Source organism: Tenrec ecaudatus, chromosome 8 (assembly GCF_050624435.1).
Source record: "Tenrec ecaudatus isolate mTenEca1 chromosome 8, mTenEca1.hap1, whole genome shotgun sequence".
In the NCBI taxonomy this organism is placed as follows: domain Eukaryota; kingdom Metazoa; phylum Chordata; class Mammalia; order Afrosoricida; family Tenrecidae; genus Tenrec; species Tenrec ecaudatus.
Genome location: NC_134537.1, coordinates 32,599,335 through 32,624,452, shown reverse-complemented (window position 1 = coordinate 32,624,452; position 25,118 = coordinate 32,599,335). Strand labels below are relative to the sequence as shown.

The 25,118-nt window shown below is 40.0% G+C and overlaps 1 protein-coding gene across 1 annotated transcript in view; it reads left to right on the top strand.

The window, feature by feature from the left end:
* P3H2 (prolyl 3-hydroxylase 2) overlaps positions 1–25,118 on the top strand; it is a 202,981-nt gene that overhangs the window by 146,487 nt on the left and 31,376 nt on the right. The window contains exons 2-8 of the mRNA XM_075556211.1: positions 9,501–9,653; positions 11,447–11,636; positions 16,807–16,938; positions 20,370–20,512; positions 20,845–20,934; positions 23,031–23,071; positions 23,882–23,976. Of these exons, the coding sequence (XP_075412326.1) occupies positions 9,501–9,653; positions 11,447–11,636; positions 16,807–16,938; positions 20,370–20,512; positions 20,845–20,934; positions 23,031–23,071; positions 23,882–23,976 (844 nt within the window). The remainder of the gene's footprint in view (positions 1–9,500; positions 9,654–11,446; positions 11,637–16,806; positions 16,939–20,369; positions 20,513–20,844; positions 20,935–23,030; positions 23,072–23,881; positions 23,977–25,118) is intronic.

Here is a 25,118-nt window from a genome sequence, read left to right as displayed (position 1 = left end):
GTCACTCTCATCTCTCACTTTGGCAATTACTGCTACACGTACATCATTCATGCACTAAATAGTCCAACTCTAGGTGCACACACAGAAATTAAATGGAGGGCGAGAGTGTGTGTGTTTATATTTTTGGTGGTAAACTAGACATGTGGTTACCTGGTTCTACAGTGGTTAAGTACTCAATGGCCACAGATAAGTGGCTCTAACTCACAGAGTGCTCCATGGGAGAAAGATAAAACAGTTTGCTTCCATAAATACTACAGCCTTGTAAACTCTATGGGGCAGTTATGTGAGTCAAAGTATGGGTTACTAAGAGTCAAAATCAACATAACAACAACTGGTGTCAGGTTTTAAGCTATGCCTATGTAGTTCAATTGTGAGATGACTTCTGGATGACAGAACACAAAATATTATGCAACTATGAAAGAAATGTGAGTCAACTTTTGGCTTTTTGAGGATCATAGGGAAATTACCCCTTGAGCCAGCCGCAGACACTCCATTGGACAGAGACTGGAAGAACTGCATCCTGGATGCCATAGAAAATGCACCGCAATAGGAGGGAAGAGGGGTGCTTTCACACAATCTTGGTCACACTGAGTGTCACAGATACGCACCAGGAAGAAAATATTTTTCCCCTTGATTCTCTATCTCAATTCCTTAACATTTTTTGAGGGGCATCAAAAACTTTATAGAGTTTCCATTATCTTTTAATTCCATTTTTCTTTAAAAAATGTTTTTACAGTTTCAATGGTATATAATTCACATAACATACAATTCGATAGTTTGAACCTATTTTTAAGAGCTCTGTTGTCATCACCACAATAACTTTTAGACCATTTTCTTCATTCTCATACTCATTATTTTTAGCTCCACATTCCCTCCAACCACCTTTGGTATACTTATAAGAAAATCCTAATCCAGTTACTGTCTCTGTAAATTTACCTATATACAGAAAAACATATAATAATAACCAACAGCCCTTATAAAATAAAACAGAAAAACCTCAATCAATAAGAAGAAAATAATAAAAACTAGTACAAACTTAAAGGGAGAACATAGGATAAAGTGTTCAATTTTAACCATTTGCATCTATTTTAATCCATTTTCTGATGCACTCTGATCATATTGCTATTCACATTCCTGATCAGTGATCAGAGGGTACAGACTCTAGAGAGGCTTCATCCACATGAATTTGGGACGTTTATTGCCATCCACAGACTTCTGCAAACTGGTGATTTTGAATTTATGCTTTAACATTGTTCCATCCTCTGGTTTCCTTCCTCTTGGATTTTATTATTTATAATTCTTGGATCACACAGACTGGGATGCTTTTTCCATGTGGACTTAGCTGGCACCTTATTGAGATGGCTGCTTGTTTGTAGATACTATTATTTATAATAGCCAGACATCATTTGCTTTATTCACCACACTTTTCTATAACACCCATATCTTTAGTTCTCTCTTCATGAAAACAGGATGGAGTAGTTCCATGTTATGAGAATTAATTATTCTTGGATTAGAACTATGGTTAAATATGAGTTCAAAATCAATTAATCCACCTAGTTTATATATGTACCTGGTCCCTATAGTTACAGCATAATAATTTTATTGGAAAAAATTATAAATTATCCCCATGGGGCATATCGTAATTTATTGATAGTATCAGTGTTGTTGTTGCTGTTAGGTGCCACTGAGCTAGTTCCAACTGATAGCAACCCCAGATACAACAAAAGGAAACAAGCCTGATGCTGCACCATCCTCACAATTGTTCTTGTTTAAGACTATTGTGGTAGTCACTGTGTTAATCCATTTGGCAAGAACCTTGTTCTTTTTCTTCTTTACCAAGCATGATGTCCTTTTCCACGGACTGCTTTCTCCTGATACCTTGTCCAAAGTTTGGGAGATGGAGTTTACCGTTCTTGCTTCTAAGGAGAATTCTGGTTATACTTCTTCCAAGACAGATTTTCCAGATTTGTTTGTTCTTTTAGCAGTTCATGATACTTTCAATATTTTTCTGTAGCACCATAATTGAACACATTGAGCCTTCAGTTTTCCTTCTTCATTATCCAAATAAATACATATGAGGTGATTGAAAGGACCATGACTTGTGTCATGTAGTCATTAGTATAGGTTAATTTTATTTTTCCATGAATGTTTTGATGCCTCCTCAAATATATTTACAATAAATCCCAATGGGTTAGTCTGGGTTCTCTGACTAGAGAAGCAAATTTGTAGACACTCATATGTGTGTAAGAGGGAGCTTTGTATCAAAAGTAATTTATGGGAGCACAGCCTACAAAAGCAATATTCTGCATCCTACTTCAGTTAGTAGATAGTGAATGGAGCTTAAGGTCCAAATATTTATATTTATAAATATATTTATTTTATGCTTTATTCAGAGCAAATAAGAGTAGAGAAAATAAAAGATGTATAGAAACAATTAGTCCAAAGGGCTAGTGGTTCAGATAAATCCCAGCCTCTACAACCCAGAGACAACAAAAACTAGGTGATGTCCAGTTACCACTGCTGTCTGCTCTAAAAGGGATCATAGTAGGACATCCTGGATAAAGCGGGAGAAAAATATGGTTTACAGATCCCAACACCCTAAAGATGACCAACCTAACTAGTCTGATAGAGGTTCATGGACTTCCCCATCTATGAAACTCAGATACCTTTCAAGCCTGGAATTGAACTTATCCCTACGGCTCAGTTTCAGTCAAAGAATGCAGGCCTGTAAAATGAACAATATCACGGAGGAGGTAAAGACTTAGTAGAACAAGCAATCACATGTAATCAGAAGGGGAGGGGGGGTAGGAAAGAAAGACTGGTGGAAACCGCAAACACAAGGAAGAAGCGGGAAGAGTGTTAGCTGCATTGTGATGATTGCCATGGCTCTCCACTGGAAAGCCACTTGCTCTGCAAATTCACAACCAAGTGTCCATAAGAAATGCAAAAATGAACCTCCAAACACTTTATCATAGTGTGCCAGTGATCTGTTTTTCAACTCCTTCACAAATCTGTCCCTGAACACTGACCGCCTTGCCTTTTAGATTTAGAATAGTAGCCATTCCAAGTTCTTTCCACTTCAGGGCCCTGGCATTTTGCTATTTTTGTTTTTAAATGCTTGGGAGCTTCTTTATTTCTGCTCTGCTCATGACTGGATTCTGAACATTTAGGCTTCACCTCAAAAAATCACATCACAGAAAGCTATTTCTTGATCTATTTTATCTGAAGTTTTCCTCTGCCGGTGCTCACAATTGTGTTTGCTTGTTTATTCCTTCATAGTATATAGTGCAATCTGAAAGTCAGTTCTTAAATTATTTGTGAACTTGGGGCGTGTCTGTGTCCTCTGAGGAAAATGCAGGCACTGCGAGGGCCAATGTCTGTCCTGACACCGTAAATATTCCCGTTGGTTATGCCGCCTTGCCTAACACAGAGCTGGTGCAAAATAAGTATCTATAGAGAAAGTGAATGGCTGAATTTATGACTTTTTTAAAAGATCATTAGTTGAATATGAGCCTATGTGTGATTTTTGGAATAGATCGATGGTATGTGAGCATGTTATATGTATTAGTCTGGGTACTTTAGAGAAACAAATCCACCGAAACTCATGGATAAGAGAGCCGCCATCTTGCTCAGAAGCAACAAAACCCACATGGAAGAAGCACACCAGCCTGTGCGATCACGAGGTGCCAAAGGGATCAGGGATAAGGCATCATTAAAAAACAAAAAAATCTTACCACAGTGAATGAAGGGGGAAGTGCAGAGTGGAGACCCAAAGCCCATTTGTTGGCCACTGGAGACCCCCTCTCAGAGAGGTCTAGGGGAGGAGATGAGTCAGTCAGGGTGCAATGTAACACTGATGAAGAATACAGCTTTCCCCCAGATCCTGGATGCTTCCTCCCTCCCCAGCCCTCCCCCAACTACCATGATCCGAATTCTACCTTGCAAGTCTGGATAGAGCAGAGTTTGTACACTGGTGCATATAGGAGCTGTAGGCACAAGGAATTCAGGGTGGATACCTTCAGAACCAGGGGTGTGAGGGGCGATACTGGGAGAGTAGAGGATGAGTGGTTTGGAAAGGGGGAACTGATTACAAGGATCTACATGTGACCTCCTCCCTGGGGGACGGACAACAGAGAATGGGGTGAAGGGAAAAGCCGGATAGGGCAAGATATGACAAAATAATAATCTATAAATTATCAAGGGCTCATGAGGAAGGGGGTAGCGGGGAGGGAGGGGGGGAAAAAAGAGGACCTGAGGCAAAGGGCTTAAGTGTAGAGCAAATGCTTTGAAAATGATTAGGGCAAAGAATGTACAGATGTGCTTTATACAATTGATGTATGTATATGTATGGATTGTGATAAGAGTTGTATGAGCCCCTAATAAAATGTTTTAAAAATAAATAAATAAAATAGGAAAAAATAGAGAGTTTTATATAAAGGTTAAGTGTGCATCAAGAAAATATCCCAACCCAGTGCTGCCCAAGCCCACAAGTCCAGCATTAACCCATCAACTCATATGTCCAACACTAATCCACAAAGTGCTCCTCCATCTCACAAAGCAAGACTTTGTATATTGTAGGACGTCAGCCTTGCCAGCTGAAGCAGGGAACTGCTAAGGCAGCTGCACCCTGGTGCGACCATCACAAAGCAAGAGACCTGAGAACTAGAAAGGCGAGGCTCACAGAGCCATTTATCCCTCCGCCCTTCAATTAATCCCACATGTGTTTATCATCCAGGTTGGCACAATAAACTAACTAACTCATTATACATTTGTGCAAGTTCCCTTTGGTTGAGAAAAGTTAGCATAAAGGCAGATAGGAAGAAGTTATGCTAGAAAAAAATATATGGAGGTCAAATCCCAAAGGTTCTAGAATGTCCTCGTATAGAGTGTCTGGACTCTGTGTGTGAACAATGGGGACCTACCAAACGTTTCTAAATAGTCATTGTGTGCTTCTTTCATTGGACCACCGACAGAAATTAGTCTTTAGGTCAGAAATCAGTTTTTATGTTCATTCACTCACCAGGTCCAGGGTAGAGTAACTTCTGAATGCTAGCAGGGTGTTGATGTCCCTGGCGTTCATTTCTTTTTTCCATGCAGCCTCCGTGCCAGATCAGAGAGTGCTGCTGAGCTGGCAGGAGGGAGTGTTTGTCTGAGCTCTGCTCAGCTTGAGTAGAAATGATCCTGAGCAGCTTGAAGACATTTCCTATGAGTTTTTCACGTCTCAGCATGGCACGGCCTCCCTTAGAAGTTCATTGCTGTCTCATTTCCAAGTCATTCCGTTGTCCTCATTTATTCTTCGGTTTAGAATTATTTTCTGAGTGCACAGAGGAGTTATTCCCACCTTAGTGTTCTCTCTCCTGCTCTTCCTCGTGTGAGTATTCGGGTCTGAAGGAAAGTCCACTTTGGAGCTGTTAAATTTGGTTGGTGTTCTGTTTCAGTCCTTCTCCAGAGTTTTTGGGCAGGAAAAATCCTTCATAGGTGAAACCCAGGGCTTACAAGGCCATTCAATTGTAGGCATTACACACAGCACACAAATGTTCACCCGCAATGTTCTTTCTACTTGGTATGTGTATGTAACTCTCTAACTGCCCAAATGGGGCACAAAAATAGCAGGTTTTGGTAAAAACAGTGGTCAGTTTTATAGTGTACAGCAGCCAATTCTAATTTTCCAAATTGGTTCACAATAATTTGAAGCCATGCCAGTTTAGTTCATGAACAAACTTTACGGATTAATCACAAGTCACGGAATCTCTTTATATTTATATTGGAGACAATGGATGTTCAATGTTGAGCTATAAAAGAAATATGTAACATTTTTTCAATGTGCCCAATTTGATCAATGAAACCACTTTATCAGTAGTGGTGGAAGCTTTAAGGAGTCATTGCGACACATTTACCTGCACATGTGAGTTTCCGTAGTTCTCTCTTTGAACAACTACAGAGTTGTTTCTTTTTAAACAATTTATTAGGGGCTCATACAACTCTTATCACAGTTCATACATATACATACATCAATTGTATAAAGCACATCTGTACATTCTTTGCCCTAATCATTTTTTTCTCCTCTTTTCTTTTTTTACATTTTATTAGAGTTGTTTCTTAATGGGACTCTATTAGTACCGTATGGTTTTCGAAGCAGGCTTCCATGTAATACATCTTTAACTCATATGTAAATATTTTCTTCTTGGATGTCTTTCGTTCTCCTCTTTTCCTATACCTAGCATAGTCATCATCTACGTGTAAAGAAAACTAAAAATAAAAGAGATAAATAAGCTGCCCTCAGAGAATTCTATGGAGGAAACAAATAACAAGACAGATATAGTGAACGGTAGAGAGTAAATGTCCAAACAGAAATATGGCTCAGATTTCACTGTCGTGCTTGTTTATAGTTTAAAAAATCATTTTATTAAGGGCTCATACAACTCTTATCACAATCCATAAATACATCACTGTGTAAAGCATATTTGTACATCCATTGCCCTCATCATTCTCAAAACATTTGCTCTCCACCTAAGCCCCTGGCATCAGCTCCTCACTTTTCACCTCCCTCCCTGTTCCCCCCTCCCTCATGAACCCTAGATAATTTATAAATTATTATTTTGTGATATCTTGCACTGTCTAACATCTCCCTTCACCCACTTTTCTGTTGCACAGGGAGGAAGTCACGTGTAGATCCTTGTAATCTGTCTATAGCTTTCGGGTTGTAGAAAGTTGACTTAAGAAGGGAGGACAGGACTTCAGTGTTGTTCAATGGGATGTGCTAGATTCAAGGGGAAATGAGAGAAGGACTGAGAAATTCCAGCTCAGTGGCAGAGCCTAAGTGAAGATACGCAGCTGGGAAAGTGGAGAACATAAATGCTAGGTCCTAGCAACTTGAATAGCTGATGCTATTGACTCATAGGGCATCAATTCTAAACCTGCTTGCTCTTATCTTACATGGTCGCTCTTAATTGGAGACCTTTGCACCCACTACAAGTGCCTCGTTCTATCCAGACCACCCATTCAACGGAGCATAGTCACACCCGGGAAATGTGTAGATTGGTTCCAATCATATGCTAGTGAGTATTTCTTTCATACATTATTTCAGAAGGATATTCATATATATTGCACAATGTATTTTTTCCAAAATCCCTGAGATAGATGGTAGTATGGTTTCTTTTAATCAACTTTTATTCTTGTTAAGGGACAACCAGGAATAATTGTTAAATCACTTTTTCCAAGGTAACTTGAGTGTGGATCCACACTTAATGTAGAGTTTTTTCTTTTTGCTTCTCTATCTCTTTATATGTCTGTGTGTCGTTTTTGTTTGTTTGTTTTTGTCAATCATGGAAACCCCACATTTGCAGACTATAGCTAGATTATAAAATGCCCTTCACCGTATTCCTTTTAAAAATAACTAATACTATTTTTGTTATTGTAGTGGAAAATATACACAGAGGAATATACATCTAGTCAACAATTTCTACATAGACCATTCAGTTACATTGATTGCGTAATTCTAATTGTGCAACTGTTTCCACCCTCTCTTTCTTGAATTGCTCTTCCCCCTAAGGTTGGTATCTTATCTTAGACGCAATTTTGTCAGTTTGATTCCATGTAGATCTTAAAAGAGCACAGAGCTCAAAGGGCAGGCATTCTTTACTACTTAAGCTAAACTCTTGTTTGGTTTTAAGATGATGTCAGGGAATACTTTGGAAGTAATCTTAATGGATGCTGATCACCAAGCGGAATTTCCATGCTACTGCTGAGGAGGTTCGAACCATGAACCTTCAGGTTAACAGTGAAGGCTAAGCCTTTGTGCCAATAGGGTCCTGTCCACAGAGTTCCCATTTTTCTGTCATGGTGTGTGCACAAATGAGAATATCAAAATGCATGAAGAAACCAGATCCAAAATCGAGAAACTGAAAGTGAGAACAAAACCAAGTCTGAAACTAGTGAGGTGACAGCCAAAATAACTCTGGCTGGACAGGTTTGAGGACAGAGATAAAATTTACTGGATGATCAGATTTCAGGCAGGATTCTATGGGGGAAAAAGAAGAAAAAGAAAAAGAGAAGGAGGAGAGGAAGGGAGAGGGAAGGGGGAGGAGGAAGAGGAAGAGGAGAAGAGGAAAGAAGAACCCTGTAGTTGAGAATGTCGAGTTAAAAGAAAAAGGGAGAAGGTTAATTATTAGGTGAGACCCTAAAGATGGGAGACCCTCCAAGGTATGCCTGCTTCTTTCTGTTTGCTAATCTACTTAATAGAACTAGCTGAGCCTCATCTCCTGTTCTGTGACTATATTGAATTATTCAAGATGAATACATTTTACTTGTTTTTACACTTTAAAGGAGGCACACCATACTTTGGATGTCACTGTGAAAAATCTCTCAATCTAGCTACTCATCTATTTATTTATTTGTGACATGATGACATGGAGTAAATGAATCGGCCTGTAGACATCCTCCATGGAGAACCATATGTCAACCTATTTAAGTTGCATTTACTCTAACTCTATTTTTAATAGAATTTTAAAGATCTTTTAAAAGATTTCTTAAAATCTTGTTCTTGAAAATCTTTATTGCTTATTAGATTGAGAGCAGAGTTTTGCGTGGCTGAGATGGAGAATTGCAGTGCATGTAGAGTCGTTTTTTTGAAAAACATTCCTGTTTCTTTAATGAGAATTATGGCCGTCGGCTTGGAATCAGATCCCTCAATCAAAGAAGTGTGGCACGTCAGTGTGTGTGCTGCATTTACCATTGGGCAGATATTTAAATAAATGAATACCTTCATCTCTGAGTATTATTCTTTCCAAAGCCTCACAAATGTAGTGGAGGGAAAAGCATACCCAATCCTTTGAGAAATCATGGCTTTATTTATACTCCAATTTTTATAATTAACGGGAAAATGAACAAACACACAAAGGTAAGATGAAAATATTGAAAACTTTCTTTGGAGGAGGCACAGCTCTGGCAGCTCATTATTTTCATTACTAACAAAACAAACAAAAGCATCTAGATTTACTCCCTCGGGAACTCCAGATGGGTTAGGAACGAGAGACGGACCTTGAGACCATGTTCCTTTATCCATTTTTATCAACGTCAGAATTTCCACAGACCATGTTGGTAAGGCTGTTTGTTGATTAATCTCCTGGTACTTTAATACATTAAAAAAAAGCCTTCACTGCCATTGAGTCCGTTTCGACTCATAGCAGCCCTGTTAGAGCAGAACTGCTCCTGTGCATTTCTAAGGCTATCAATATTTATGGGGGCAGAAAGCCTCCTCTTTCCCCCTAAGAGAAACTGGTAGTTTCAAACTCCTGACTTTGAGGTTAGTAGTCTAGCTCATAAGGCAGTGAGCCACCAGACCTCCCCTTACACTTTAAGACAGGATTTCAATGAAGTGGATATGAATGGAGAACCTGACCTTGCCATTTTCAAGCTGTGAGACCTTGGGATAGTTACTACTTCTCTGGGTTTGGTTTAGAAATATTTGCCATCATTAATTTTTTTTCTTTCCTTTTCAGCTTAACCAGCTGGAAAAAGCAGTGGAGGCAGCTCACACCTTTTTCGTGGCCAACCCTGAGCACATGGAAATGCAGCAGGACCTGGAGAATTACCGAACGATGACTGGGGTCGAGGACTTCCAGGTTGTAGATCGAGAAGCTAAACCACACTTGGTGAGCTCCGGGGATCCCCGCCGGGGCCACACGGAACCAAGTGCTCCTAAGCTACTTTTGGTTCAGAGCAGTTTGATTCCCAATTCTCTACAGAATACCATATTTCAGCCCAACCATTTTAGTGGCAAATAATTTACATATCACACACCTCGACTGTTCGATCATTTAACCATATCATAGGGAATTGTACAACCAACCCCACATCAGTTTTAGAGGCTATCCCCTCTCTCCCATGGTTAAATCACCTTTAAGATGATTTATGCACTCATAATTTATGCTATTGCTCCCTCCCTCCGCCCCCTCCCATCGTCCTTGATTACGTCCGAAATCCCCTTTCCCTCCTCATGCCCCCTCTCCCCACAGTATTCCCTGTATCCTCAGCTGGGAGACCCAGTAAAAATAATAACAAACAAAATTGTGCTAAGGTGGTAAGGGTAGAAAGAACAGTATCCAGACAAAAATACTAATGATGTGTAAGAAAGAGAAGACACCAACAATACTAAAAGAGCCAGGGAAAAGATTTCTGTCATGGAGCCAGTAAGAGATATTGCACCCTGAACAAATTCAGGTCATGTCTACAGGTTGGTCAGCTGGCCAAGTGTCCAGATCGATCCCACATAATCAAGATGACAATGGTCTCTGTCTGACAGTCAGGCTGATCTCACTCTTGTCTGTGGCCAGTGGCTCATTCTGACCAGATAATCGGCAGATGGATTCAGGGCTCTCACAGTCCTAGCCCTCCACAAATTGGGTGTTCATAATTATTGCTCTGATTCTTTTCTCCTCACCTTATTTAAGTTTTGTAGTTGTCATCATTGGATCGCACAAACTTGGGTGCTTCTTCCCTCCTCCCTGAGATAGCTGCTTATTGATAGGTGGGCACCATCTTCTTTCTTCGGTGGCACCATTATCTTCAGGGATCTGCTTTGAGTTCTCAGATGAAATATTTTAATGATTGGGCTAAAAACAAAGAAATAAAATATAAAAATAACTTATTAAAGCAGTGTAATACGGTGCAGAGTAAGCCACACGATAGCGGTATGTCAGCCTCTCTGAGTCTCAGGTCTCCCTTCAACACTCATTTCTACAGGGAGCTGAGGCCAGTGTCAGTGGTGCCAGCTCATCTCCCACCAGGCCAGTGAGCAGGAACCCCAGCTCCTCGTCCAGCCATTTTCCTGTTGTACCTGAACTTCTCACACTGACCTTGTAAACGCCATCATAATTAGTTGCCTACATGGAATCACAACTCAAGTGTGTTGAGAGGAAATACTTTTCATCTTGGGGCCTCACCCTTCTCAGTGTGTGAAGGGGCTCATCCTGTCCGAGTTCACTGCAGACACGAATGTGAGAGGAAGGTTTTATCTGAGAGCTTCGTGATGATTACTTATGATTAGGCTGGGCACATCTTGGAGATGGATGTTACTTCTGTGCGCATCCATTAGCGGTTGCTAGTCCTGGTCGTACTTCGGTGCCAAGGGATAGACGTTGCAGTGAAATAACAGTCTTAGCTTGTGCTCTGAATGAACGGCTTTGCAAAGCTCTCCTCGTGGGGATCTCAGTCAATGCCCACTTATTGTTTACAGTGAGTTGAAATAGGAGAAGCTGCACTTCATCTTCCAATACAGCCCTCCTTGTTCCTCCTGGACTCAAGGGTCCCACATTGCCAACTGACTAACTGCCCCATGATCCCAAATCTGTCTTGAGACACTGGTACTCAAGTGTCTCTTGGGTGCTGCTGGGGAAAAACACACACAGACAAATAAACTTTTTTTCCCCTTTCTTTTTCTTTGCAGGAGAGTTATAGTGCAGGAGTTAAACATTATGAGGCAGATGACTTTGAACTGGCCATCAAGTACTTTGAACAAGCTTTAAGGGAATATTTCATCGAAGACATGGAATGCCGAGCCCTGTGTGAGGGCCCTCAGAGATTTGAAGAGTATGAATATTTAGTGTATAAAGCTGGCCTCTATGAAGCCATCGCTGGTAAATCTTATATATTTTTTCTGATTATGAAAACATTATGTAAGTCTATAAAATTATTCCAACAATATGCAAGATATTTTTACATTGCTAAAATGAATATTCTCCCAAACTTTTTATATGTATATGTTTATGTATTTACTTTTGGCTTAAGTTTTATACAATATAAATACTACTTTTCAGCATTCTTTTCTTGTGTTTTCTGCTTAACAACATATTGTGGACTTCTCATGTAAGTACATAATAATCTACTATCTTATTTTTCATGACTGGGTGATATTTATCATATTTTATTTGACCAATCTTTCATTCATGCATGTTACAAAGTTTGCCATTTTCATTAGCATAAACAATGTAGCAGTAAGCATAGCTATACTCAGCTTCTATTACTTGAAAGGATATTTTATCATATAGAGGGATTTAATATATGGCAAAGTAACATTTACAGTAAGTGGGTAATGCGTATCATAATGGGGTCTTGACAAGCTAACCATTTCTGGGAAGAAATAGGAATTCTCTGCCACACAGCATACACAAAAATAAACTCTACTTACCTTAACAGTATGAAAGGCAAGAACAATAAATCTTCCAGAAGAAAATGCCAGGTAGTTGGTATTTACACAATGTTAAGAAAGGAACGGCTCCTCTTGCCATAGCAAAAAGCAAGACAATGGAAGAAACAGACTTTACATGAGATATATTAGCGCAAAAGACATAGCCAATTGGTTAACATATGACAAAGAGAAAACGATTGGAAAGGACCTGAAAATCAGAGAGTGCATATCCACAATATATGAATGTAGATAGACACTGCTGTTACCTGGCCCCTCCCTCTTTTTAAGTAAAGAAAAGGTGTCTCAGAATGACAGCAACGTGAACAAGATGAAGGTGAGAATGAGACCCCACTTTTCTGACTCGAGATCCGTTAGTTTGCTTCTCTTTTTATTCGACTAAAACATTTAATGAGCCATCAACAAACGTCAAAGTGGGAGTGAGTTGCAAAGTGAAATGTTTTTTCTTCTTCTTCTCTTTATTTATTTATTTATTTTAAAATTTATTGTTAGTGAGGAGCTAATTCTTACATTATTCCATAGTTCAGTCATGTCAAGCAGTGTTGTTCAATTGCCACCAGTCAGTTCCCGAATGTTCTTTGCCTTCCTGCATTCCTTGACATCAAGGTCTATGCGGTGAGAAATAGGTAAAGGGCAGGTTATTCAACAATAGATGTTTAGCAAGCCTTTGTCGAGCACATACTATGATACTGCAATGCCTCTCAGGTGTACTTACGGACACACAAATTAATGACCTTCGTTTCTTCTCAACTCCCAATGTTTTCTAACTCAGTCAAAAGACCCACTCACTTCGTAGCTCAAGCCAAACGTTATCTTTCAAACCACTAAGCTGATACTAACTGCCTGCTACTTCCTTCCCCTTAAGAGGAGCCCTGGTGGCAGAATGGTTAAGCATTGGGCTGGTTACCTCAAGGTCAGCAGTTCAAAACCAACAGCCAAGACCGTGTTTTCTATTCTTGTACAGTTATAGTCCGGAAACCTACAGGGGAGGTTCTCCCTTGTCCTATAGGGTCACTGTAGCTCGACATGGACTCGATGGCTGTGAGTCTGAGAGTAGCATGGAAACATGTCTGGTTGTCTTGCTCCTTTGTCACCATCTTGGTCATAACAATATCATTGAACCAAACCACTCCCCGATCCTCCTCGTTGGTCTTCGCTCTGTCTGCAGGCAGCTCAGTCATCTGAAAGTGCATGCCTGGCGACCTTACTAACAGTTACTGTTTCAAACCTCCAGGGACTTCCATTGCTCTAGTCATCAATGCAAAACCTTTCACAAGGACTTTTATGACCTGGTTTGTTGTGTGTTTACATCTTCTCTCTGTTACTTTTTAAATGGTTGAACCCATGTCAGCTGGACTTCTTTAATCTGTCACATGTGAGGGTAATCTCAAAATGTTCCAGTACCTTTTATTTCCACTCTCCCATGGACTTTTCAAAGCCCCCTTGTATATCATGCATATTTATACTCCTAGTCCTTCAAGATGTCCCATATCACTTGCCTCTCTCTCTTGCTCGGTGTTTAGCCTTGTGCTTAAGTCTAGTGGCTGGCAAAAAGGAGGTGCTTAATAAATGTTTATCAACACATAAATTGATAAATGACCGGAGATGACATCTTTTCAGAGATTAAGTTAATCCATCATGTTTTTGAGAATGTAGATCATAAGTTACTAAGGCCTTTAGAGGGACTAGGATCTCTGGTGGTATACTGAGATACAGATTGACCTACTAACTGCAAAGTCATCAGTTCAAACCCACTAGCTTCTCTGAAAGCTAAAAATGAGGCTTTCTGCTCTGTAATTATTTCAAGCCTTAGAGACCCAAAGGGGCAGTTCTATTCTGTCCTGTGGGGTTGCTATGAGCCAGAATCAACTTGATAGTAGTGAATTTGATTTTTTTTGAGTAGGGAACAATAGTTAAAAGATAAACTAGATAGTAGAACAACCTATTGAAAACCAATTCGCCATATGCACCATTCACACGATATCCATTTATCACAAATCAATTAATCTTACATGAAATTACTGAATATACTTAAGTATAAGCTGGCTCGAGTATCAGCCGAGGCACCTAGTTTTACCACAAAAACTGCATTAAAACTGTGCTGAAAACCTCGGCTTCTACAGGAGTCTATATAGTAGTACAAATGTCTGAATTGTTGAGCTTGTTTTCAAAGGTTTTGCTCTGACAGAACCATTTGCCTGCAATTCTGTGAACACTGCTTATTTGAATGTCAGCTTAATGCGATCCCAATGTCAGTGGCTAAGTATTTCTCTGACACTTATTCTTTAATTTTGAAATGAGCAGACCTATCATTCTTTATAGGTTGTTACCTTGTGTTTTCAGGTGGCTATGTGCCTGCTTCCACCGCTGCATTTGTCTCTATACCTGCTTCTACCAGGGGCCACTGGAAAGCTTTGGCAAGCGCACCCTAGACCTGATTTGACAGTTTCAATGACCATTCCCGCAGATACACATTTGGTTGTTTGTTTGAAGTTAGCAGGGCACCTTGTAGGCGGGGGTGGGGGGGTGAGGGGAGAGGGAGGAAGTTTTTGCATTCGCCACGCAGCCATTCTACTAAATTAGAGCGAGAGAAAAAGAAATTAAACTGAACAAACCATGTTCTGTTACAAAGAGATATGTTATTATCTTGGGTGTTTTGAACCATACTCAATGCATTATGAGAAAGAAAGGTTAAAAGGTATTCTATATGGTTGTCCTAGATTTCAAGCTTATTAAGACATTTTAAAGACTTTTAATATAGAAAGGAGAGGAATGCATCTAATTTTAAAACGTGATATGCCAATTCTAACGACCTAACTCTATGTGTACTTCAAAATAGTCCAGGGAGAAAACTGATGGAATATATATGGGAACGCAGAATGGTTGATTTGGGGAGTTAACAAGATGTGACACCATGTAGAAAACTGGAGGGTTTTTGGATGCAGTTAGTAATGAATAGCCATGCTTGGTGAAGCCCTGCAGGATATCACTGTGCCCCTTATTACAGTTTATAGTCTGCCTTGAAGAAAAGGTTCATTCAGATTTTGGGTTCTTGGGTGTGTTTCCCACCTTTTCTTTTGCCTGTCTTTTGGAATTAGATGTATCATAAGGTAAAGGAAGAGTGTAAATAGCTTCTTCAAAGAACTCATTATCTATTTCTAACTCATTCCGACATCTCACCACCCTGGAGCTGATTCCGACTCCCAGTGACCCTGTAGGACAGGGTAGAGCTGCCCCCGTGGATTTCCAACACTGGAACTCTTTATGGGACTTGAAAGCCTTGTCTTTTTCCCTCATTGCTTTCAATATGATGATCAAATAAACAAGGACTTTTGGTGGTACAAGTTAAGTGCTAAGCTGGTAAGCAAGAGGTTCTTAGTTCTAATCAACTAGCAACTTTACAAGAGAAAAGTTCGACAATCTGTTCCCATAAAGAGTGTAGCCTAGGCAACCCCACAGGGGTTTCTACTTTGTCCCATGGGGTGGCAAGGAATCAAAACGGATTTTAGAGTACCCCATAACAACGGTAGCAATCAGAACAACCCAGCTCATCCCTCTCCTCAGCCCTTGCAAGTAGAATTAACTCTATCCCTATGCAAATGGGCCTGTTTTCACACAATGCCGGCTAACAGTTAGCCAGCATGTGTGAAAACAGGCCCATTTGCATACACACCCCCAAACACGTTTCCTGCCTGTTGTGTTTTGTGAGCCCTCTGCAATATTAATGAGATCCAAGATGAGCTCCCCCGAAACAGAGAACCTTTTGAAAGAAGGCAGCGTTGGGAAATGAAGTTTTAAAGCCATGAGGTCAGATGATTTTATCACATCCTCCAGGGAACCTGGTCCACACAGGCATGAATGAGCCATTCTCTTTCTAGGAAAGGGCACTTCTATCTCATTGTAAACAGCCATGTTGGGATGAAATATAGGAGCTGTTTTCTTCTCTGCAACATTGTCACTTGTGTTTTCTCAGCCCATACTCTGATAAGATAGATCCCCGAGCTCCCAGGGATGGACTTTGGGTTCTTTAGTCTTTTAAAACTGAGGAGGAGGATGTGAGAAGTAGAAAGAAGTACAAAGAAGGGGGATATGAAAGGAAAAATGAAGTGAAATTCTCTAGCTTTCAGCATTGCAGCTATCTCTTACTTCTCTAGTTGCTACATTATCAGAGTATAAACTTTCTGATTTTTTTAAAATTGTCGCCTGGGTGGAAAAGGAGCCTGTGGTGCCGTGGTTAGGTGCTCAAGTGCTAACCCAGAGATCAAAAACTGGACCTCACCAGCTGCCCCACGAGATAAAGAGTGACCATGTGCTTTCATAAAAAGATACAGCCTTGGAAGCTCTCTGGGGAAGTTCCAGTCTATCCTCCAGGGTCACCATGACTCATCATGGACATGTTAACCCCCGACAATATCCGTTCTACCACCGATGCTTCTCCCTGAGAGACGTTCCCAAGCCACTGAGTGTCTTGGCACTAAGCCTTTCCAGGGGAAGGTCATATGACACCAGCCTCCAAGTGCGTGGCGAGAGGATGATGGTCTGCACAGCCGTGGACTGTGCTTTTGATGCTTGAAGATGACATACATTTTTGGTTCTTTCAGATCACTACGTGCAGGTGCTAGTTTGTCAGCATGAGTGTGTCAGGGAACTTGCCACCCGACCTGGCCGGCTCTCCCCCATCGAGAACTTTCTCCCTCTTCATTACGACTACCTGCAGTTTGCCTACTACCGAGGTAAAGCATGGGTATCAGGGAAAGCCCTTGTAGTGTTGTGACCCGTCATTGCAGACACTGGGTCTTCATGATTCCATCTTCTGTGCTCTTCAGTCTACCTCTGTGCAGTGCACTCTCTCATGTCACCTCGCTGCAGGTCCAGATACAACAAGCAGGAGGCAAAGCCCTGGGTGGAAAGAGTCAGGCCTTAAGTCTGTGATGATTTCCTGAAAGTTTTTCCAGACTGAAATTTCATATAATTTTAAAATGTGAGACTGCAATGTGATTACCTAGATTACATAAATGGTTCAGTATTGGAATGTTAACAAAAGGCTGGCTGGTTAAAGTCACCCAGCGTCGTCCCTTTGGGTGATAGGCTTAGAGATCTGCTTTGGAAAGGTCACCACCACTCTGCTCGCATGAGAGCATCACAAGTATAATTAGCTCAAGAGCAAACAACAACAACATATTACATGGTGTAAAGACACAAAGTTGGGAAAGAGTTTCTCTTCCCTCTGTCCCATGAACCCAGTCCTTCCCAATTCACAGTTACTTATTTATATTTCCAAAATTTTAGATATAAGTACCAAGCATGCACGCTCATTTATTTCCCCTCCCTTATCCGAAAGGTAGCATATTATCTACACTATTTTGTAGATTGCTTTCTTCATTTACATATACATATCATATATCCTGTTTAATAGGTCAGACTTAGGACATTTCCATTTGTTTAGGTCAAAAATAGTAAAATGTTGGGCATTTTATGTTGTTCAGCTTAAATGTATCAGTACATAAAAAGCTTCCGGGTTATTTTTATTTACATTTGCCCATCATTGCACTGTCTAGGAGCGCTCGTTGAAAAGTGGTTACAGATTGGGCTGCTAACCTCAAGATCAATAGTTTGAAACGACCAGCTGCTCCTTGTGAGGAAGACAAGATTTTCTATTTCCATAAGAGTTACAGTCATGGAAACCCACAGGGGCAGGTCTACCTGTCCTACAGGGTCACTATAAGTCAGAGTTAACTCCATGGCAGTGAGTTTGGTGTTTGGTTTATCAGTGAATTGTATTTTATATAATTATATATAAATTTTGATGGGCATTTTGTAAACTTTTGCCCATCACAGTAAAATCTCCAACGACTAATATTTTACAAACATCATTCCACATCTACATTCAAATACCTATTAACTAAAGTACTAGAAGTATGATCATTGACTCAATTGTTTTTATTCATTTATAATTGTGATAGAGGTTAAATGTTTGCCACGAATACATTAACAGTCTTTTAGATCTTTCTGGACTCCATTAGGTAAAATATGATATAATTTATGTTCGTCTTATTGAGAAAGAAATTGAGCAGTTTTCTTATATTTAGGAACAACTCAAAGAATATAAGTGACTGATATCATTGCGTATCATGGAGACTAATGTTCTCATTTTATAGAAACGTGACTTGTTCAGGGTCACGTGGTTTGTTGAGAGGTCATCATTTCTGCTTCAGTACCCTGCCCATTATGTCTCACTAGCATCATTATCAGACTGTCTGCAGGTCAACAGGAGGGAAAGTGTTTCCCTTTTAAAATAATAAGAAAACATCTTGAGCCAACAGCTTTAAGCTGTGTTGGCAAACTGCTCCATTTTCTAAAGCAAAACATTACTCATTCTGGAACTGAAAGCAATAACAGATCTTGTGTTTAAGTCATGGGCAGTAATGCAAAGGAGCTGAGAGATGTGCTTAATGGTAAGCATTCTTACTATAATTCAGAGTTGTCTTGGATTATGTATGTCTGAAGGAACACGTTGGTTTAAAAGAAACCCAATGTGATCCACTTGAAAACAGGCATCTAGTATGTCAGAGTTCCTCTTCCAATAAAAATTTCCACAGATAATAGTTCATAGTTTAAGTATCTTTGCTAATTCCTATTAGCAGTGTCTTGCTATAATGACACAGTGAGGGTTTGGGCTGTGAAGAGCCCGCCAGCACATCAGCTGCACATCTTCAGAGTACTGGAAGGCAAGGATGTTACTTTGAGGACTAAAGTGTGCCGGGTCCAAGCCATGGTACTTTCAATTGCCTCCTACGCATATGAAAGTTGGATATTGAATAAGGAAGACTGAAGAAGAATCAACACATTTGAATTGTGGTGCTGGCAAAGAATAATAAAAATATCATGGGCTGCTCCTAAGACTAAGCGATTTGTCTTAGAAGTATGACCGGAGTGCTCCTTAGAGGTAAGGATGGCCAAGCTTTGTGTTGGAAATTATATCAGGAGAAATTATATCCGTTGGAAATTATATCAGGAGAGACGAATCCTTGGAGAAGGACCTCGTACTTGGTAAAGTGGAGGCACAGCAAAAAAAGAGGAAGGACCTTGTGTTAGTTCGAGTAGACTAGAGAAACAAATCCATAGAAACTCATATGTGTATAAGCATGAATTTTATATGAAGGGTAATTGTACATTAAGAAAGAACCCAACCCAGTCCAGTCCAAGCCCTTAAGTCTGATATTAGCCCATATGTCTGATACTAATCTATAAAGTCCTCTTCAGATGCAGGCAACACATGCAAAGACGCCAAATACAGGAAAATCACAGGCTAGTCGGTAGAAAGTCTTTGGACATAGTGGCCTTGTAAGCATCTATGTCCTGACATGTGGCTTCTCCAGTTCCCAGGGCTGCATCAGGGTAGGCCCATGTGGCGTCTCCTCAGGGATGTCTCACAGGGAGTCAGGCTTGTCAGTAGAGAGTCCTCAAAGGTTGAGAGAGAAAAGTGTTTGTTGCCTCCAAGGAGGAAAATACAGGGGATCCCAGAATTCTCAGAAGGCTATGCCCACACAGAGGCCTCATTGGCTATGACCCGAATGACAGACCTCTTCACTCTTAGTCTTCTCAAGATCCAAAGTGATACCAGATTTATGTAAGTGCCACAGCGTCAGCGAGATGGATTGCTATAGGGACTGAAGCCATGGGCTCAGGCATGGGAACGATTGCGAGGATGGTACAGGAGAGGAAAGCATTGCCTTCCTTTGTACAAAGGTGGAGGGGGGGGCTTTGGGTCAGAAATGACTCGATGGCACCCAACAACAACAACAGGAGGACTCTGCTAGGGAAGGTCACCTGTGAGATGCTTGATCCAAACTCAGTAGGAAATTCAGAATCAATGCTTAAAATCCTGCTCTCTGCCTGTGGATTAAATAATACAAGTTGCCAGCACACATCTTCAGCTTCTAATGGATTATGCACAATATAGCTAATTCCAGAGCCTGTCGGGGGCACTCTGAAATCTCAGTCTTTTATCTATGACTATGCTTGCTCACCCGGCTCAGTCTTCCCTGACTTTTCCACCTATTGATGTTAAAGCTGAATTTCAGGACTCATGTAGAAATATCGCCTAGTCATCCTTAGGACAAACCAAGACTGACGCCAATGGTGCAAACCCTTCATTTTTCAGTTGGTGAATATACAAAAGCTCTGGAGTGTGCCAAGGCCTACCTGCTACTCCATCCAGATGATGACGATGTCTTAGACAATGTGGATTACTACGAGAGTCTGTTGGACGACAGTATTGACCGAGAATCCATTGAGGCCAGAGAGGTAAGGCCACTGCGTGGAGAAGAAACTCTTCATTCTGTGTTCTCCACAGAAGAGAGAGTAAAACAACAAAATTTCTCTAAAGATACTTCCCAGCTCATTAAAGATTCTGATAGTCCAATACTTTAAGCTTTAATTATTGTTTCATAAGCACTTTCTTTCCTAAATACTGGCTTGTGAAAAAAAATTTTTGAACTAGGAGATCTTAATAGTTCTGAGTAATTTTAGCACATTTTCAACTGTTTAATGAGAAATAGCTCCACTTAAACATTTATCCTATCTCCTAGCTTATTTAAATATAAATGCCTGCCTTTCTGTTTTCCTTCCCCTTCCAGGATTTAGCCATGTTTGTGAAGCGTCATAAAATGGAATCTGACCTATTAAAATCAGCTGCAGAAGGTCTGGGATTTTCATACACTGAACCGGTAAGAACAAAAATGAAGGAGAAAATAATTGTTCACAAAGTTACTAAGTGGATTTTAAATTTATGATTTCAGTTCCTAACCCCATTTGCTGAAGATTCTGCACCCAAGCCAAGATAGGCAGGGGTGGGGCAGGTGACGATGGAGGGGGCAAGGGGCAGAGGTGGAGGGGACCTGGGGGCAGGTTTACTCAATATGTGACAAACATTAAAAGACTTCTATTGATTTCTATAGTATTTAGATCTAAAGTTTTAAAAAAAACAGCTACTTGAACAGAGATCTTTATTTTGTACATGATGCATTTGCTTCAGAATTCTTTCAGTTTTCTAAATTTGCAGTGCATCCTTTGATATTTTTCTTTGTTTGTTAGTTACATAAATGTTATCCAAAAACTCCAACCAAGCTCACTGCTGTCTTCTCACATGCAAGTCAGGTTGACCCCATAGCTCAGGGTTGTATTGTCCCATAGGGATTCAAAGGTTATAATCCTTATGTAAGCAAATTGCTGGGTTCCTGGAGCTCAGGTGAGTTCGCATCACTGCCCTTTTGGTTAGCAGTTGAGTCCTTAACCTGGTGTCACCAGGGATCCTCAGATATTGTGTATACCGAAAAGGAACCCAGACCACTGCCATCCAGTCATGCCCAACTCATAACAACCCCTAGAGCTTCCCAAGCTATCAACCTTTAAGGGAGCAAACAACCTCATCTTTCTCCCAGGGAGTGACTGATGGATTTGAAATTTTGACCTTGCAGTTAGTAGCCCAACACTCAGGCCACAACTACACCGCACCCCCATTGTTAAGCATTACACATAGGAACTTCAAAGACCTTCATGCTGACATTTCTTCATTGCTTTCATAGTGTCAAACAATTATTCTTAATATAAGGACATAATTTTACAATGAATACTAGAGAATAGCAATTTAGCATTTTCACTCTTATTTAGAAAGATAGCATAAGCAATTTTTAGATTTGCATATCTCTAAAAGTTATTTTTAGCTCTGCATCTCGAGTGGACGTACTTAAGTGTGCTGCTTCTGCACATTTGTATTCTTTCAGATTTCTTTCCCTACCGCATCTAATACGTTTAGCATTTCCCCCCTCTATTGCACTATATCCTTAGAATAAATTCCCAGAAGTCAGATTGCTCCATCATCAAAGAGCATGACAAATTTTAAAGCTCTTGAAATTAAATTGCTTCCCTAAGAGTACCCGAATCCTTCACTACGACTAGTAATGCATAAAAGTCACAGTGTACCACACATTCTCAGCAACGGCATCTCACATTCTAAAGTTTAGAGTCTAAAATAACTTAAATTATCCATATAGGATGTGCAAAATAGTTTGTGGTTGCTGTTTTCATTTGGAGTCCTGTATTGGCCACCAACAATACGCTGTTTATTACTATTATTAATTCCCATCTTATTTAAGTTTTCTGGCTATGCCCTTAGTTAATTTGCTTATTAGGTATTGTATACGTTCTTTATTCAATGATAATATAATTTATCATGTAATTTGCAGCGTAACATTTTCTTTCTCCTTGATTTCACATTTATTTTTTCTCCTACTTATGTAATATTTCTCATCTATTTCTAATCTATTACCTTAAATATTTTTATACAGCTCTATTTATTCTGTCTAATTTTTTTCTTGTCCCACAAAATACCCCCAAATATAATTTACTTTATAATTCTGTTGATTATTAGCCAAGCTGAATTTCTTTGTAATTTCATTGTTGTGTTACACCTCAACATAAAGTAGGTGAGCTGAGTGACCTTTCAAGGATATACTTACCAGACATTCTATGTTGCAGTTTAAGGCAAAAGAATGGCTTTTCAGTTAATTTCATATTTTGTCTGTTTTGCTTGTTTACCCATCAGGACATCCTTTTTTGTCTTTGCCACAATTGCAAAGGCCACACAATTGTGGCCTTCCTTTGTATTCAGAATGTTTGGATCTCCATTGTAATCTTATAAAGCATGCAAGTTTCCTCATATTTTTATCAGTTACATATTTAAGTGTCTATTTTACTTTGTTTTTGTTTTTCTGTGAGTAGTATTTTAGTGACAAACTACAGAACCTTTTTTAATTTCAAACAGAATTATTGGATCAGATATGGAGGACGACAAGATGAGAATCGGTGAGTCATCCATTCAGAACACAATGGTTTATTTATAATGAGGAGAAAGACTTAGTCATAACCTATTATTCCTTGATAAAAGCAAAAAGGAATCACTACAAGAAGGCTGAGCTGGGAATTAGGTGCCCTGCATCCTAATTCCTGGTGTCCGCTCTTCCTGTCAATTCTGGGTGACCTTACATAAGTTATCTCCTGCTCTGGGTCTCAGTTTATCTTCCAGGAAAGGGCTTAGTTAAGTGATTCCTGAAGGCCAACATTCTGTGATTCCAAATAAGAGAAAATCGGATGCTAATTTTCATTTATTACAAGAAATCTATTAAAATTTAATTTTAATGTCGTATTTCCTTACTGTACTTACTTGAAGGCAAGACACTCAGAGCATTTTTCTGCGAGATAAAATACACAGTGATGTGTAATATTCAAGAGCTAATATCGAAAGCTCAAACATTGTAAAGATGGATGTTTTTTCCTGCTTTGTTGAGAGTCAAAGACTAATTTAGGATTTTTAAATTATGTGTGCACTCACTGTAACAAAGGCTGCTAGGAAGGTTCAGAGAAGTGAAAGAGAACACACTTATTAAGGAGCACACGTAATAAGCACACTTGTTCTTAATTCCATGGAGGCAGCAACATTTAATTAGATCTTGATAGATAAGTGAGCCTGGGAACAGCAGTAAAATGCCACCATGGGGAACAGCAGTAAAATGCCACCATGGAGATCGTAGACTGACTACCTGGGTAAAACATCCGTAGCCTCTGAGCATGTGTATTCGATCAGAACTTGCATCTTCATTAGTTTTCAATGGGCAGGGTGCCTTCAGGTGTGAATGCGGATGAGGCGGAAGTTCACGGATTGTCGATGGGAAAGAAGACATCACCCAAGACGGAACAAGACCTGAGAGAAGGTAAGGGCTCGTGTACTCGTCACTAGAGGTGGAGGAAGGATGAGTCAAGCTTGATCAAGTTTGATCCATATTAAGACACTTTCTCAGGAAAATAAATAGCACTAAGTTTTTATGTTTCATGAAAGTCTGGAAGGGAGGCTTAAATATAAGAATGTCTCCGACTCATTTATCATCGACTTTAGTTTCCAAAAAAAGTGTCTCCCTGCTTATCTTCCTATGCAGGAAGTCTGTATGGAGCCCATTGTAGCAAAAGTTAGCATTCAATCAAGCTAGCCGTTATCATACTAATGAGCTACTCGCAATAGCAACAACAGTATTCATTTTAACGCTTATTATTTCTATGTATTCTATTATATCTCGAGTATAGTTATATGCAATTTGAGTTGATATTTGCAGTATCTCATGTGAGATAAGCATCTCCATTTCCAAAGCTGAAGAATGGAAACTGATGGAGATTAAGTGACTTGTCCCGGTTCTCATAGAATGTAACAGGTTGAGCAGACACTGGGACCCAGGCTTTTAAAAATCGACATGCAGTGTTCTAGTCTTTACCTGTTGTAGGGAGCATATGAATGCCAAGTTATACAGAATGAACCCCCCGTTGATGAAATAATTGCAAGATCAGAAGACCTTAAAAAAATATATCCTCAGTTGTACAAGAAGCCTTCAAAAAGTCCACAGAAAAAATTCCACTATATTTTTGTTCCATTTTCCACAAGCTTTTTGATGCTCCCTGAGATTCCGTTCCCTCGCCAGAGAGCTGGTCAGCACATTCCTTCAGCTGATTGGAAAAGGCCTGACTCTGGACAGCATTCACAGGCCCTGCCCCTTTCCTTCTGTAGCTTCCAAATCAGGCGGAGGCAGTAAACAGGATAATGTGCTCCTCTGGTCTGACCTGGCCCTCAGTTTCGAGCCACAAAAGCCCAGGCTGTGTTTCAACTGCCAGGAGATTCCTGGTCAGCCAGAGTTCATGCTGCTTTCAGGCTGAGAAATCACCCGGGAAGCACATGCCAATATGTCAGCACTTGAGGACTGGGGACATCCAGTCCCGCCCCCCATTTCTGGCTAGAATCTGATGTCCACAATTGACTAGGAAGACGAATAGAAAGACTAACATTAACGACTATATTTGATTTTAAAAA